This window comes from Ciconia boyciana, chromosome 3, assembly GCF_034638445.1.
Source record: "Ciconia boyciana chromosome 3, ASM3463844v1, whole genome shotgun sequence".
NCBI classification, from domain to species: Eukaryota; Metazoa; Chordata; class Aves; order Ciconiiformes; family Ciconiidae; genus Ciconia; species Ciconia boyciana.
Window position 1 is genome coordinate 104,340,140 of NC_132936.1, and position 16,687 is coordinate 104,356,826.

The 16,687-nt window shown below is 42.0% G+C and overlaps 1 protein-coding gene across 5 annotated transcripts in view; it reads left to right on the top strand.

Moving 5' to 3' along the window:
* Positions 1-16,617, top strand: part of SMYD2 (SET and MYND domain containing 2) — a 30,233-nt gene extending 13,616 nt beyond the window's left edge. For all 5 annotated transcript variants that reach the window (XM_072856934.1, XM_072856929.1, XM_072856932.1 and 2 more), the window contains 8 exons: positions 1,529-1,653; positions 5,287-5,354; positions 7,144-7,246; positions 9,619-9,729; positions 11,512-11,632; positions 12,428-12,602; positions 14,027-14,135; positions 16,193-16,617. In XM_072856934.1, the coding sequence (XP_072713035.1) occupies positions 1,529-1,653; positions 5,287-5,354; positions 7,144-7,246; positions 9,619-9,729; positions 11,512-11,632; positions 12,428-12,602; positions 14,027-14,135; positions 16,193-16,273 (893 nt within the window). In that variant the 3' untranslated portion in view covers positions 16,274-16,617. The remainder of the gene's footprint in view (positions 1-1,528; positions 1,654-5,286; positions 5,355-7,143; positions 7,247-9,618; positions 9,730-11,511; positions 11,633-12,427; positions 12,603-14,026; positions 14,136-16,192) is intronic.
* Positions 16,618-16,687: the final 70 nt, after the last annotated feature.

A 16,687-nucleotide genomic window follows, 5' to 3' on the forward strand; every position in this document is an offset into this window, starting at 1 on the left:
ATGTACAAGGAGTCAATAGGTTTGTATATTCAAATTTCTCATGCTGATGGTTTCCAAAACCCTTTATAAAATGCTGAATAAATGCAGTCATTGCTAGGACTTGAGGTAGCAGAGTAACCAAGCATAGCAAGATTACAGTCTTATTTGCTTCCTGGACAAAAGCTCCTGTCACAGCTGTTGGGACAACTGGGGAAATAAGGGGGAAAAATGCCAACATTTGACTTTGCCTAAGGCAAGGATAATTTTTACAGGTAGGTTAGTAGGACTGAGGTTGAGGAGGATGGGTTAGTGCTGAAGTAATTTCTGTATATTCTTCTGCATTACAGCTTGTCTTCAATAATTTATTAATTTGGGAGCTAAAAGGCTGAAATGATTTTCTGTTGCAATGTCCCCCTTGTCCTCTAGGAGCCCTTGTTTCATTTCTGGTTTTGTTAGTAAGAACCCCTTGTTCCTTCTGCCTTGTTGACTCTCCTCATCTCTTAGCACACTTCTGCCGTGTTCAGCAATTGCCTTACTCTTTGCAACACCCTGCACAGGAGAGGAAAAGGCACCTGGCTGTCAGTTGTAAGCTCAACATTTCTTATTTCTGATTTGTCCTAATTCTCGTCAAATTGTCCCATTTCATTTTCCTCAGTATTTTTTGTGACTCTCCTGTCATTCACATCTGCTCTTACAAATCATATCTCCCTTCTTCCACTGTTTTGCAGCCTTTTCTCTTCCTGCATGTTTTTCTCTCCACTATTATTTTGAGTTGGAGAGGGGAAACTGATGAGTTGCTGGCTCTCTTAGAGCAGGAGTGAGCTAGTGACACTGCCACTGTGAGAGAGAGGATTAGGAAATAAACTTTCCAGCGCTCTGCTCTTGAGGAGAGAGAAGGGGCCAGGAGAGTATATGGTCGATCACCTAGCTTGCTCTGCATGGACCAGGCAGAAAAAGGTTCAGCGGCCACAGCTTTGGCTAGAACCTGTTGTGGGCCTGAGGGGTAAATCTCTGAACAAACCCATAAGGGAATACGCTTGGCAGGTGTGCCAGGACATTTCCACTGATTTTCCTGCTGTCTCCTATTACCCTCAGATATCTGCAGCATAAATGCACTGCTGTTGATGGTCACCCTCCAGCCTATGGAGACATGGGCATTCTCAGGTAGCTCATAAGGTCATGTTAGGCAGCTGAGGATAGCTACCCATAGTTGATAGGGTTCTAGAGGGTAAGGGCTGGTCTGTTTGCTAGGGTTAACGAATGCATTTTAAACACCGTAACCCTTCTCCCAAGAAAGGGAAATTTGTGTCCAATTACCTGCTAATGTAAAGAAAATGCTTTTTAATACTGCATGTTCTTGTAGTGTATGTGTGGCTTAGGCAGAAGCAGCATTACATTTATGCAAGAACAGACACTTCTTGCAGTACTTCCAAGCAGCTGTTCCTTGAGGGGTTTCTGTTTAAGTCTAGGCCTGTTCTAATCTAAGTCTAGCTACAGTTCACGGAGGAGTGTTCCTGTTACTGAAATGGAATGTATTCTTTGTCCACAGACCTTGACAAACTAGACAATGAAAAGAGAGAGCTGATTCAGAACGACATTGCTGCTCTTCATCGCTTTTACTCAAAGCACTTGGAGTACCCTGACAATGCTGCCCTTGTAGTTCTCTTTGCACAAGTAAGTTGGCTAGAACACAGCCTGCTTAGGTGGATAGTGCTGTAGGATTTTAGCTTTTGCAAAAGGGGAAAAATGTCAACTACAATGGAAATGGTAGCTCTTTGCTTATCTTAGGGAGGGCTGAGTGTGCTTGATGGAGAAGATCCACTTCCTTGACCAGAAGTGGCTGGACATGCCCCATTTCAGTAGTGAGGGGAGAGACTCTTGTCTGCAGACTTTCTGTGAGGTGCTTCTCAAATATTGAAGAAAAGGGGAAACAGCCTGTATTAGATTTTGTCAAAGTTAGGCTTCTTGTGGGCCAAGCATAGTGCAGCTGTTGTTGGACTTGTGTGGAACGCTGCTGGTTTGAGACCCTGCAGAGGCAAAACCTTAATTCAGGCTTCAACTTTGTGGAAATCCTTGCTGGTCAGGTCATCGTTGTGTTTGACCTTCACAGGGAGTAAACTTCAGAGAAGTAGAAAGAGCAGTCTTGACACTTTTATCTGGTGTGTGGCTTTTAAATGCAGTCAGGTAGTTTGGTCATATGGAGAGATGAAGGAAAGGCAGAATGTCTTGTTAGATAACTTCTGAAATGTGTCACCTCTTTTTTCTCACCTGCTTTTCATACGCATCTAAATTGAATGTATTGTAGTGGATGGAATAACACACCAGTGGAATACTGAAACATCCATTTTCTTCTTTTTCTTCCTGTACTTCAAAATAAGATAGTTTTAAACTTAAATGTCCAAGTAAAAAGTTTAATTTTTTTTGAGATTGGGGCAAATGTTGACTGCTGTGATGAAAGCTGAGATGGCAATACCCTGGCTGGTAGAGCTGGGCATCTAACAACAATGAGGCACGGTTACTATTTCCTTAATACAGAGGTACTGTTATTTTGTAGGGGAATGATTCTTTAGCATGTTTAGCATCTGCTCATCATCCATTGTGTTGTTTCTAATTATACATTTCCCTTCAATGAAAAGTTTTTTTCTGTTTTGAAGACTTCACAATTTGTATTTGTGAGAGGGGTACTTTCAAGACATCAGTACATCCAGTTTCTTGTGGTGTTTCGGAATATTTTTGTTAGAATGTAGCCAGAATCCCCAAAGAGTACATTATTTTTGCTATAATGACCTTCACTTCGTGTCCTGTCCTGGACCAGCTCCACCAGATCATGGTACTTTAACTGACTTCTGTGAACTGCTGACTCCCAGATCTGAGATTCTGTCCAGTCTTCTCTGTAGATGTCTAATGTCACCCTTAGGTGTCACCTTAAGCTCATCCTGATCATCAGGCAACTGTCCGCCACTGTGGACATTGCAATTTTTTGAACTAAAATCTCCAAAGGTTATCTGGATGCTCCTCAGAAGTATTTTACAGGACACTACCTTTTGAGGTTTTAGCTCCAGCATAAATCTTTCTAGAAGAAGGGGAGGCATGTCTGTACTTGGTATGTACAAACCTGTTTCCTAATAATTAGTTAACTTGACCTAAAACCAATAGTATGGATATGCTGCTGCTCCTTTGTTTTGCTTCAGCGCTTTCTCTGGCATCATGTTGTCTACTTTGCTTCTCCATTCAGCATTCTTTCTCCCTGTGGCTCAGGGCAGTTGTTTGGGACTTGACTACCTCTGACTCCTTGCTCACTGCTTTTTGTGGGCTTTGTCTGATGTTGTTTCTTACTCAACACAGCTAAGGTGTAATTGGTCCTTCTGAATGGAGCAAAGATTTTTATCCAAACTATCCTTGCCTTTCATTGCTCTCTTCCCCAACTGTTGGTATCATTCTACTCTTGTCCCTGTAGAACATAGCTCTCGAGACTGGTGCTCTTCCTCCTCAGTCTCACCTTGTCGTACTCTTAAAACAGTTTCTCTCTTGTCTCAAGATCCAGCATCTCATCCTTTTCCTTGAAAACCTTGCATAGTTTTGTGCCTGCCTTTGCACGTTCTCTTTTCCACCATTGGGAACAACCCTGAGCTCTAGTTTTCTCACTGTTGTCTCTCTACTCCCTCCACATTACCTTTTTTAGTCATGCATTCATCCGGTGAAACCAGTGGTATCTCATCCCTTCTAATTCTTCCTTTTGTGTCATTTCTGGTATGATGCATTCAGAAGTGGGTTGGCTCTGGCTTAGTGGAGGGGAGTTGATGATAACTCACTACATATTTTTAAATATTTCCCTGTGATTCAGAACCATCAAGCTGTTCTTCATGTCAGCCTTTATAGCCTTATGTTCTTACTTGCTGTTGATGTAATCTTTCCCTTCTATTGTTTTTGTATTCAGCAATTACATTTTGGTTTTGGTTCAGGTGTGCTCGTACATTGGCTAGTGCAGTAGCATGCTCATCTTGAGAGACAGGGAGCCTTTGGGTGTTACCTTGCTAAAAGTAGCAGGGTAAAGATCAAGCAAAGATAGCAAAGATACCGGTGAATGAATTTGAGAAACGGGACACTTTCCTTACTTGTGAACTCATCCTGAATGGTTCAGACCTGAGGAGTGGCTTTGGGAGGTATTTGTGTATTTCTAAAATCCAGTCCAAGTTGCATTCCAGCTTGTGGGACATATCATTGTTGGTAGTGTTTGTTGTCAACTCTTGCCCTTCCTGAACAAATACTTACACTGTACTTGATTGACTGTTCCTGTGCCCATTGTAGCTTCAGCTGGACTTGGCCACATGACAGTAGTTGTTTTAGTGCTTTTCTGGCACTTCTGAACATTTTGATGATTGTAGGGAGATGTTGGTGAATGTGGAGAGGGTTCTCTTTATGTTGGCATGTACGTGACTCACAGTGAAAGTGGGATAAAGTACTTGATTGAGGTGCATTTTGGTCACAAAGTCACACAAACCACATGAAACAAAGCTGAAACTCCTGAAAGATTCCTTTGTTTAGTGAGAATAAAAGAGGGAGAAGGTTTTAAAACCTGCTTGAATTTATTCTATAAGAAAGATTTGTGAACGAGCTCTTTTGATCCTATGTCTGTTTAAATTAGGAATACACTTCTTCTCATACTCTGTCCTTTTTCTGTCCCCTCCTATTCTATGTCTTCATTAGGTTCAAGTCTTTCTCACTGCCTTTTTTGTTCTTTATATGTGCTTTAGCTGTAGCTGATATGTGCAACCCTTGATGACAGATGTCATTGTGGCAAGTCTCTGTAACACATGCTCCATTAAAGCTCAGTACTTCCCCAGCCCAGTTGAGTTTGCTGCTGTTCATCCCTACATTGCTCCTTGCATGTGTAGTTCTGCTTCAGCCCTTTACTTGTCATGGCCAATGAAGTCTCTGCCCTGTCAGTCAGACGCTTTTTCGTGTTTGCAATGGTCTTGTTTTGTCTGACACTCTTTCTAGTGCTCTTTTGAAGCCCCATTTCTTTTGGTTGGCCTTCCAAGGAGCAATCCCCTAGATGTTGTGTCCTGAGCAGGTGCCAGTGTTGGACTGTGAGTTCTTTAGTGTCCTGCACATTCCTTTGGATAGGGACTTTGTCCTCACTTCACTTCTTGAGATGTCATGTAGCTCCCTGTGAGTACTGGTGAGGTGGAAAGAAAATTGTAAGCAAATTACTGCAATTGACTTCGAAACATGATAATGTGACATGTGAGTGTGGAGTACTTAGCCAACCAGAAGCTGATCTAGTCTCTTTCTCTTTTTCCTTAGGTTAACTGTAATGGCTTCACAATTGAAGATGAAGAGCTCTCTCATTTGGGATCAGCCATATTTCCTGAGTAGGTTGATTTTAATATTTTTAAAAATAAAATTAACTTAGTTAAAAACAAGCAAAGGTTCTTGCACATGTATGGAATTAGATCTCTACTGAAAGAAATTTAATTAAACGCTTAGTTTGTCTTGTTTTAAGTATCTTTAATTAGCTAATAAAATGTGGCCAATGATTTGCAGAAGTTTTTTTTTTTTAAATCTGGTAATTTTGGTAAAATTGCACTTGTAATTTGTTTTGAAGCTTAAATTGTGAACTATATGCAGGTCCATATGAAACACTTACTTGGCTAGCAGGTTCTGGACAGGGACATCATGTAATGATCAAAGCAAAAGGAAAAGGATTGCAGGTGACTTGCTCTATTCACAACTTTCTGTTTTGGCTGGGTATAATCCTTCACCTGGTGTTCTCTGAACAACATCCCTTCTACCTTTGTTCCTTTGCGAACAGTAAATCCCTTTCATACCTTCTTTCAGACTCCTCAGATGTTTTAAAAACTGTGATGCTTTATGTTGCTATGACAGTGGAAAAAATACGTACAAGCTTCTTAGCTTTACAAATAAACTGCAGATGTTAAGTGTTAACTGCAGTTTGTGGACAGGGGAGCACAGCTCTCTTTAAGGCTGAGGAACATTTCTTCCATTTAAGTCTGTCCTTCCCACTTAATGTAGCAAAGGAGGATATTTTCTGCCTCTGTTCTTTGCAAACCCTCTACTGAAAGTATTATCACTGTCTGCTTAGGTTGACTTCCTTGTAAGGCATAGGTTACTAGTAGCTTATCTATGTCAAAGTAATCTGAAACTTACAGATGCCCAATTAAAGCAGGACCTGATTTTGCTGACTGCTGCATACAGACAGTAGTAGATAGTACTTGCTTCACAGGTTCTCCTTCTTCAGGCAAGTCTGTCTGAAGTTCACATCCCTGATCTACAGATTGGAAATTAAGGCCTTGAAATGTCCAGGATCAGAGTCATGGTGGAGAGAGGAGAGTATTAAACCAGGATGTTCTGGAAACATGTCCAACACCATCCTTTGTTTGTAGATGCTCAGCATGCAAGAGCCAGATCTTTCCTACTGAATAGTTATGCCTGTGAGCTAAAAAGGCTGAAGAGACAATTATTATTTTGGTAGATTGGAAGAGAAAGAATTAAAATTATGTATTTTATCTCAAATAAGCAGCAAATTGCACTTTCTCCAAGCTTGGTAGTAAGGGGGAGTACTTTTCTCTAGTGGTCCAAGATTTTGTGTAAGTCGTGTGCTTGTATAACAGAGATCTCTTCCCTCCCACCTCAAACATGGATGCTGTTTACGTTTGCACAGAAGCCAGCTAAAATTTTAACGCCCATCTTAAGTTGTGATGCAGCAAATTACTTTTCCTGTATTTGCTTTTTTCCTTTAGGTTAAATGTGTTTCTCTTTCTTTCTCCTCTGAGGAAAATAGTCTGTCCATCATAGGTACCTAAATAGGATGTTGATAGTTAAGCTACATGAACGCCCCTGTCAGCTGTCCCGTAGCACTGTAAGAATGGGAAAATAATAACTTGCCTAGTCCTGCAATAATAGGATTTGAAAATTGTAATGATTCATTAGCACAGCCATTCTCCATATCATTAGAATAAATAACAGTACCACAGATTTTCCCAAGGTTACCTTCATGTTAAGCCTCAGAATAAAAACAGCTTACAGAGAGAGACTGACTCAAATCTTTCAGACTTACTTGTTTTGTGAAGTGGTGCTTAACTTTTTGCCTGTTGTTTTTGGTGGTGGTGCAGGAAAAGGTTTACTTTTCTACTTTTACAGTGTTGCACTGATGAACCATAGCTGTTGCCCAAATGTGATTGTAACTTACAAGGGGACCTTGGCTGAAGTCAGAGCTGTTAAAGAGATTGAGCCTGGGGAAGAGGTAAATGCACTGTGTTTGAATGTACTCTGTACGCATGCATCCTAAAAAGTAGGATCCATTCTGCTTTTCAGGATTAATTTTGATTAGGTGACAATTTAATAATAGGGGGGAAGGATCTCTTGTTTCTCAGAGAAGTGTAAGATGTTGCTTTGGAAAAGTTGGGGTGGCTGTGGAGGACTGAAGTGATTCTCGGAGGCAGTATCCTATTTTGTGCTGAAACAAGGGAAGGACACCTGCAGCAGTCACTGTGTATCTGCCAGCCTCTGTCTCAGTTTACCCATGTGTAAAATGAGGCTGAGTTTACTGATGTTTGGCTGGTGCTTTGAAATTCCAGGATCAAAGCAAATTATTACTGCTATAATAGTTCCCAGTATAATAGTAATGTATTGAAATTGAAGCCAGAATAAACAAGGTAAACGGGTACAGATAAGTCCTCTAACTTCTGTTTGGACAGAGCATCCACAAAATACGGGGCTCAGTCATGTCACGTCAGCAGCGTTTGCTGGGAATTCACGGAACAAGAGTGTGTTTTTAGGTAGAGCGAAGCTGAACAGCAATGGATAAAATTCTGTGGAATTGAATAAGGCTCTGGGTTTACCTTGAAATTTTCTCAATCAAATAATGAACTTGGCAGGGAGTCTTCAGTAGCAGAGCTGCTTTTTGCTTTAGAAAAAAAAGAAAAAAGATGTTAAACAGAGTTGAGGAGGATGTTCAAATATCTGCAGGGGATGAAGATATGGAACGTTCTCTCTGGGAATAGAGTTTGCATAGAGTTTCAATGGCTCTTTTGTTTATTTAATGTTAATTTAGTGGGCAAGGTTAATGCTGATCAAAGTAAGTTTGGGTTTGATTTGGTAACTCCTACCACTTTCTGAAGTATGAAGTATGTGATACCATTTTTGAAGAAGGGGAGAGAGATTATTTTTGTGGATTATAGCTGTTCACCATTGTGAACAAAGTGAGTTTAGTTGCTGGAGCCAAGGGTGAATGACTCAGGTGAGCAACTTCTTTTTATGCCATTTACTAACAATGATTTGTCTATGATGTTGGCAGTCACTGCAAGTGCATTCTGGTAATGGACAAGGACTGATCTTGGTTTCGGAATTTTACTGTGGAATCCCGGACGTTTCGGCATTTTTGGGGAGGGCTTACTGTGAGAGGTAGAGATGTAGAGTATTTACCTTGCTTGGCATCTTCTTTTGATTGAGTTGTGTCTTAGAAGCTGCATCAGTTCTCCGGGACCTCATGGCTTTTGCACGTTCGCTTTTCTGACACTTAAGAATTTTATAAATGTGAGCTCGTGGTTTTGCCTGGGCTCTGTGTCTTACGGCCTGTGTCTCCATCTTCAGGTTCAATGTAGCCATTGCATTGCAACATTTTTGAAGTTTTTGCTGTAAATGGAGCTCCTGCATTTTGCATGCTTTGAAAATAGGGAGGGGAGGAGAGGAGTATGAAGGAAAATGTGAGATCACACAGAGTGAGAAGAACATGTACTGTATGAAATTATATGTGCATTTTACTTTAAAGAAGAAAGAAACTTTAAGCATAAAGGCTGAGCAAAACATTTCAAATAACTATAAATGAGGAAATGGAACTAAAGCTGTTCCTTGGTCTGCAAAACGATCAGCTGTGCTGTGCATATGACGTGTTTCTTGGGGGACATCTCATTTTAAAAACAGAACATTAAAGCTAGTTGCAGGTGTTCTTTTCTGGAATACCATTGAAGCAGAGAAAAACTTAAGAATAGTGTATGAGAAGGGCCTTTAAAATGTTCAAAAGCAGGTTTTCTTTGCTTTAATATTTTGCTGCTGAAGTAAATCTGATATTCATTCTCCTAGAACTGGAGCACTGGGCCTCTCTTCAGAGAGCTAAAGGTCTTGTCCTAAGTTTCTAAAGCTACTAGTGACTGCTGTTGCCCCAATTTCTTGTAGGTTTTCAGAAAGAAAAATTTGAGATTCCAGCCTCCAAAAAACCAGGCCACTGTAATTTATCCTAGGCTAGATACCTGAAATAATTATTTTACTTCTGAAAAGTAGGCATCTCTTTGTAGTCTGACAGGAGCCTGAGATTTATGCTGTGATAGTTTCCTTATCCACACCTGAATCTTGCTGTTCTGGGTTTAAGCCAGGGTAATATTTGAGGGAAATCCCATAATGAATAGGAAACACTTCTCTGTCAGATTGCATTCACAAATGGCAACTCCTGATGCTGCCGAGAAGCTTGGAATGTGAGGAAACAGGCAGGTGATGTGGCTGCAGGGATCCACAAGTTGCATGAAGATGTAGTCGTTATACTACGTATACCAGAACTGGTAGTGATAAATACGTATAGTGACACTGCTTTTCACTGACTGCTGTGTTTTTACCATATAGGTTTTTACCAGCTATATTGACCTATTGTATCCCACAGAAGACAGAAATGACCGGTTAAGAGACTCGTATTTCTTTAATTGTGACTGCAGGGAGTGCATTACAAAAGAAAAGGTAATAAAATTGGTGTGAAATATGCTTCTGACTGTCAAGGCAGACCTACCCAGGTCCTTAGATGTAATGTTATATCTGGTTTAATTAAATTTTGGAAAGGAGGATAATGGGGGGGGGTGACTTTGTTTTTCTCTAGAAGACTTTCTGATACTCATTCTTTCCACTGTAATCATGACGCATCAGGAAATTTCCTGGTAGGTGCCTATTTAAAGTTGAGCTACAAAGCAAAGATTAAAACTTTGTTCAAAGTACATAATTATACTGTGTCTGCGCTACGTGGCCAAAAGAATTTAGCTCAGAACTTGATTTTTGTAACTGCATGTTTTCTACCAACTCGCAGCGGTAAATCTTGCTTGAGGCATTTCTGGGCTCCTGTTCTGGGATAGAGTCCTGCTGCAGTTCCTGGCTGGGACATCTCAGTCAATTCTAGGTGATGTTGTGTGACATTGCTGGATGGTTTGGAGACCCACCAGAATCTGCAAAACAAGTTTTCCTGCAGTGGCACCATGTCATTCTTCTCATGGACAGGGTAGTCCTGGGTCACAGCCCCTTGTGATGGACAGGCCAGATTTATGTTCATTAGACATCACCTGGCACCCTTCAAAGGACAAAGGCAGACATCCAGTGTTCCTTAAAACAAGGTGTTTGTAATTTTGAACAAAAGCACTTGGGGGGGGGGGGGTGGAAGAAGGCACCCCAACCCAGCAGATACTGAAGCAACTGTGCCTGTCCTACTAATTATTTACTTATCCTTCAGTGGAGGTCCTAGGAGAATTGAGCTTTGTGTGGCTCATCTGTCATTCCAGTCAAGATTGGTCTGGCTGGCATAGTCTGATCCTTAAGTTCTAGATTATTTTTTCCTCCATTTTCACAAAGGTGTCCTTTTAAGAGCTGCTTTCCAAACTGACCAGACAACCACCTCCTTTCTCTAAATGCTGTTGTCTTTTGTAACTTGTTTCCAAAGAGTACCCAGTATTCTTGTTTGAGGCCATTCTGTTGATACCGTAGTTGTGTTTTTCCCCACAGTTACCTTGATAATTTTGCCACTGAGTTTAATGAAGCCAGGATTTCATCTGTGATTTCCAACAACACGCTACTCTTGGAATCACCTGTCACTCAGCCTCCTTCAGCTCTGGAAAGAGTCCCCTATAGCCCTCTCAGCTGGCAGATGAAATAATAAAGGAAAAAGGAATCTAGCAACAATGTGAGGCTTAAACAGCAAAAGATTGTCTCCAGATTGCAGCTGACTCTTCATGAAGTACTAAGTTAGACAGAAAAGATAAGAGTAAGTGGAGCTGTCCAGCAGAAATAACAAAATGTGTGGAAATGTGGGTTTGTCTGTAGATATGAAGGATCCTTTTCTGTAGTTAATATCATCTCGTTTTCCACTAAGCTATCACTTGGTGGTAGGCCTAAGGTATTTGGGCTTTTCTAGCCTTAAAACTAAGTTTGTTTTAATCCCTAATCTCTTGGAAGCCGTGAAATTTCCTATGTAAAAGTGCTTTCATCACAAAATTGAAAAGCTCTGGGATCTTTCAAAAGAAAGGGACTTCATGGAAGTAGAGAACGGCAGATGAACTGAAAGGCGCAGAGGATTCTAGGATTCCCAGCCAAGGCTTTAGAGAAAAATTGCAGGTGCACATTCTACCTTTGTTTTTACATTCTTTGAAGAGCTTAAGTTCCCATCTGTGTCTTTTTATTAGAGTAATTTTGTGTAGCAGGTGCACCTTTATTTGCGGGGCTTGGAACCTGCATTTATAATGTCTGTTGTGTTTCCTTCAGGATAAAGAGAAACTAGAAATCCGCAAGCTGAATGATCCTCCATCAGCAGAGACGGTATGGGACATGATAAAATATGCCAGGAACGTGATTGAGGAATTCAGGCGAGCCAAACACTACAAATATATCCTTTGTCTCACCCTGACTCCGCTGGCTTGGTGTGCGACCTAAAAATCTTACCTGCTGGATTGCTTCAGAAGTACCTGCAGGAGAAATACTATGACCATTAGAAGTTAAATATACCTCTGTCCTCTTTGTGTCTGAAGAGTTGTCCCTGGAGACAAGGGGCAGTTTAACCTTGCAGGTGCTGTGGGATTGTGAGACCCTGTGTTTGTTCTTTCCTGTGCGGCGCTCAGTTTCTAAGAGTGCAGCATATGGCTGTCTCCACACAACAAGCCAGAGACTAGAGTGAGCACAGGTGTGTGAATGTGTTAGTCTACTGTAACATTGCTCTGTTTTGAGAGACTGCATGGGAGGCTGCAGCTATTGCTGAAGGTCACGAGCTTACCTGTTGTAACAGTGGTGCGATGCAGACAAAAATGCAAGACTCGTTGGGCCAGAAGCAGACCAGGCTGTCTCATGCCTGATTCAGTACCCACTGTGCGGGGAATTTCACTCCCCCTTCTTCTGACACATTGCTGGTGCGGTGGTGGTTCAGGAAAGCTGCTTTATTTGTTGCTTTTTAAATCTGAAAGCTAGTTTTGTAGAATATCTGAGTAGGAGGGGGAATAACCTCATGAGCAGGATACCTCTCAGAGTAGCTCTGGGCTTGTAGCGTAGATGCTTTGATGCCATTTGAGAGAAAAGAGGACTTCTCAGAACCATTCTGAACAAGTTTAAGTCGATTCTTCTTTGGCATTACCAGGTAGTTGTCTAATCACAGACCATCTACTTATTGGGTTCCTTGACTTCTTCATACCTCCTAGTGAATTACTGGAGATCTGTGAACTTAGCCTGGACAAGATGGGTGCAGTGTTTGAAGACAGTAATGTTTATATGTTACATATGATGTACCAGGCCATGGGTGTCTGTCTCTACGTGCAGGACTGGGAAGGTGCACTGCGTTATGGGCAAAAAATTATCAGACCATACAGGTAAATATGAGACTGTATTTTATTTTTTTTTTAGTGCTCTAATTCAGTAATCTGAATAATTAAGACAAATTTGGGCAGAGATCACTTCTGTCAGTATGTGCTGTGTAAACATGCTACCCATGACATCACTACTCAGAAAGGAATGTTGAAATGCTGGGGCCGATTTTGTTACTTCAAAATGTGGCCTGCAATATATAGCAGAAGGTGATTCTGAAATCCTTCAAGTTCTCAAAATAAGTTTGTACCCCCTTGGATACTGTGCTAGTTCTGTTTAGCTAGATAAAAAACTGGGGATTTTTATATCCTAATACTTGACTAAAGCAGAGCTTCGAAGTGCACCTGCAGTCAGTATTTTGTGTAAGGTAATGGAGGCAAAGCCCGCTGTTGCTGTCAGCCTCCCACCCTCTCCCGATCCTTTCTCTCTGCAGCGGCACAGCGGTCATGGTTGCAGGAGAGCAGAGCCGAGCCCTGTCCCAGGGCTGGGGCTGGGCAGCAGAGGGAGCTGGAGCCGAGCTCAGCTCCTGCGCTCGGAGGCTGTGGGTGCCCTGATGTCCCCGATCTCCACTGCCCTAGAGCCGGAGGCGTGGGAGAATGTGCAGGCTGAAGCCCCGCGTGGGGCAAGGCAGCATGCAGCCTCTGCAGGAAAAAATTAATACTCTCTCTGATAAATTTTTCTGTGTTTTTACAGTAGTGATCTGGTTCATTCGAGCCAGCCATTTACAGGCTGTATCTGATCCTGCCATGAATCCCCCAAGCAGATTCTCATCTTGAGATGTGACTTTCTTGCCAGCTGGGGGGAGTGCAAGTAAAGCTCTCCCTTTGGAGCAGATGCCAACGTAAAGTCACAGATCACTTGGCAGAGAGCAGCGATACGAAGAAGGAGCCAACGTTCCCTCCTGGGGGCTCAGTACTATTTATCTTCCCTGGGACTTGCCCAGCTCCTCTGGCTCTGAGCCTGGCATTCCAGGTCAGCTCTGCTGAACTGGACTCTGCTAGCTCAGTGTGTGCGAGTACGGAATGGCATGTGCACTGTACGCGCTGCTGAGGGCCCCTCTCTTTCCATTAAAGACCAACTATTGTGGAGTAGGCAGAGTTACTTCTGCGAGTGTAGGGTGGCTCCAAAAACTCGTAACAATGCAGTCTCTTTCTGTAGCTGGCTAGATGAAAACTAGTGGCAGAAAGTCACGGCCATCTGACAGCTGTTCAGAGGCATATGGTAGTTTCAGTTCAATTCCCAATTGTCAGGCATCCCCGTCCCAGAAACAATTGGCACTGACTCTTGGCAGTCATGGCAGAGGGGATGAGCGGTGAATGGGCAGGGGCAACGAGAGGCAGCTTCTTGCCCCCTGAGAGGGGGACGGGGGCTGGGAAAATGCTATGAAACTGCCAGGTTTGATAAAGCTGAATTTCTTTCTCTCTTGCAGTAAACATTATCCCTCCTACTCGCTGAACGTTGCCTCCATGTGGCTGAAATTAGGGAGACTGTATATGGCGCTGGAGAACAGAACAGCTGGAGTTAAAGCCCTGAAGAGGGTATTTATTTCCCAGTTTCTTCATTAATAATACCAGTGCAGGCATGGGATCATTGAAACACTATGTGTTTCTCTGTCAGTGAGCCTGGCTTGGTAGGAAATGCACCATGTGTTAATATATTTGGTTCCTGGATTTTTGGCTCAGTTTTGATTTTTCCAGAGATGCAGTATAGGTCTGTTCTCACATACGAGGGGTCTTACCTTTTCACGGTGCACTTCTACTGCAGCAGCCGGAGTGAGCATTATGCTTAAACATTTGCTATACCTTCTTCACTGAGCTAGAGCTGTACTAGTGTAAGTAAGTGAAGCAGAACTCTAGCTTCTCCTCACTTGCTAGGGAAGGACAGAAAAAATGCTTGGCTCTTATAAAAGGCACATAGTGTTTCATTGAAGTCTGTGATTTCTACATCCAAGTTAAACTAGGCATGCTTTTGGTGGTTATTTGTTCTGGAACCAACTGATTTTTAAATAGCTGAAGGGAATTCAATGCATATGGTAATGCTGAAATTGGCAAATACAGCATTTGGTTTTACATTTTTCTTCACCCCTTTTTATTAGCCTGTTCCTTATTCTTTAGGTTTTTATTCTTCTATTTTTTTTATTAGTCTGAACCGTGTTTCTTGACTTTCTTCCCCTATTGTTGTTGGACAGAAGTTTATTTTAGTTTCTTAAGCATCAGTGACTACTGTAGCATATAATGACTTGGTGTGGAATGTCACGATTTTTTTCTTTCTTCCTTTTTAGATGCTGGCAGGTTTTTAGCCAGCAATAACAGAGCCATCCAGCCATGGTGAAAGATACTGCAAGAATATATGCTCTAAAATTTAACTATTACCTAGTTTAAAATTAGCGGGATTTGTGCTAACTAAAACTGGGATTTGTGCCAGCAGGAACATGGGATGGGGGGTTGGGAACTGTAGGTGGATTTGTTGGCGTAGTTAGCTTCCTAACACAACCATTTGCTAATGACTCACTTCTAAAAGCTGCTTGCAGGAACTGCCCAAAGTTATCCCAGCCCCTGATGTTTGGGATTTAGTGGAAAAACAAACCCATTGTTCTCTGTCAGTGTGCAAGCAGCTCGTCCAGAAGGCCCTCCTTTCTTCTTTTGGGCAGGAGGGCGAATGGAGTCATTTGTCACTGCTGCTGAGGTGGAACCAAAGGCTCTTCTTGTGCTGACTTAACAAATATAAGAGCATAATGCCTTAAAAGTTTCCCGAGGAGAAAATGACTAAATGCTCTGAGGGCTAGGATGCTGCAATTCCTTGCTTTATCATCTTAGCACTGTGGTCTTTAAATGTTCTCAGACTTACTCCGAACTTGCTCCTTTCAGTCCTATCTACTGCCGCTTTTATTACCTCTGTTTGGGGCCACTGCTGTCCTTTTCTCCAGTGGAAATCTTGCCTCTACACCCACTCCGCAGTGCAATGGGGATAGGGGCAGGGAAGTGCAAGTCAGTGGGTTTGGCCGCCTGAAATGTTCACTCTTAGGACCAGAGCAGGCCGTAGGTGAAACGGCAGGGAGTCAGGCAGGGCAGCGTCTGTCCGAATCTGACAAGATTTCGCTTTTGCCTCGGTGGTCGCCTAAGCAATTGCTTCCTTTGTAAAGCATTGGTAGCCCTTGGAACCAGTGGAGGGTTTACAGAATCAAGTCTGAAATGCCTTAATGTAACTTTTGCAGTAGGCCTGCTCGTCAGTCTGACAGCTGAAGGACAAATTGGGAGGAACAGAGCTCCGGCTGATACTGGTTAAGTCCGCTGCCAGAATATTACCCACCCCACTTGCAGCTTTCTGTCCTGGAGCTGGTTGCATTCAAAGTAGTTTTGTCAGGAATATAATTTTGAAAGGTGCTTTGGGATCCTTTAAGATGAAAGAGGTATTCTCTGAATGTAAAACCTTTATTACTTAGTTTTGAATTTCATTTTATTTCCTACTGGGTTTATGACTACAAGGGGACAAAAAGTAGCTAGAGGTGTCAGACTGTTTCAAACCTCTAAAGAGAGTATTTATAGCCTGGTGTTATATAGGAATCAATTGTGTGAATATTTTTTTCTTTTCATAGGCAATCGCTATCATGGAAGTAGCACATGGGAAGGATCATCCATACATTTCAGAGATCAAAAAGGAATTAGAGGACCACTGAGCCTTTGAATCTACGCAATCCTTCAAACCTTTATTTAAAAAGCCTTGTTATGGAAACCTTCAGGAGCGCTTTGAAAAGCGGTAGAGTATGAACACAGTTCTGTCCTATAATTGGAATGACAAACACACTTAGGCCTTGCAAAATGTTCCTAGCTTCCACACATCTACAATTGCCTGCCTTTTTTTTTTTTTAAGGAAGCATCCATGGTTTTGTAAAGGTTATGCCTTTTGACAGCTCATGTGCAAAAATGGCCATTTTTTTCTGTATGCATTTTAATGTGTATCTTATTTGTGTAAAGTAAATAAAGTGGTCTTGACCCCTCTTGATTCCACTTGTACACTTTACATGAGCGCAATAGTTTTGTGACATCTACTTTTGCCTAAGTAGTTTCATTTAATCTGACAAATTAATTAG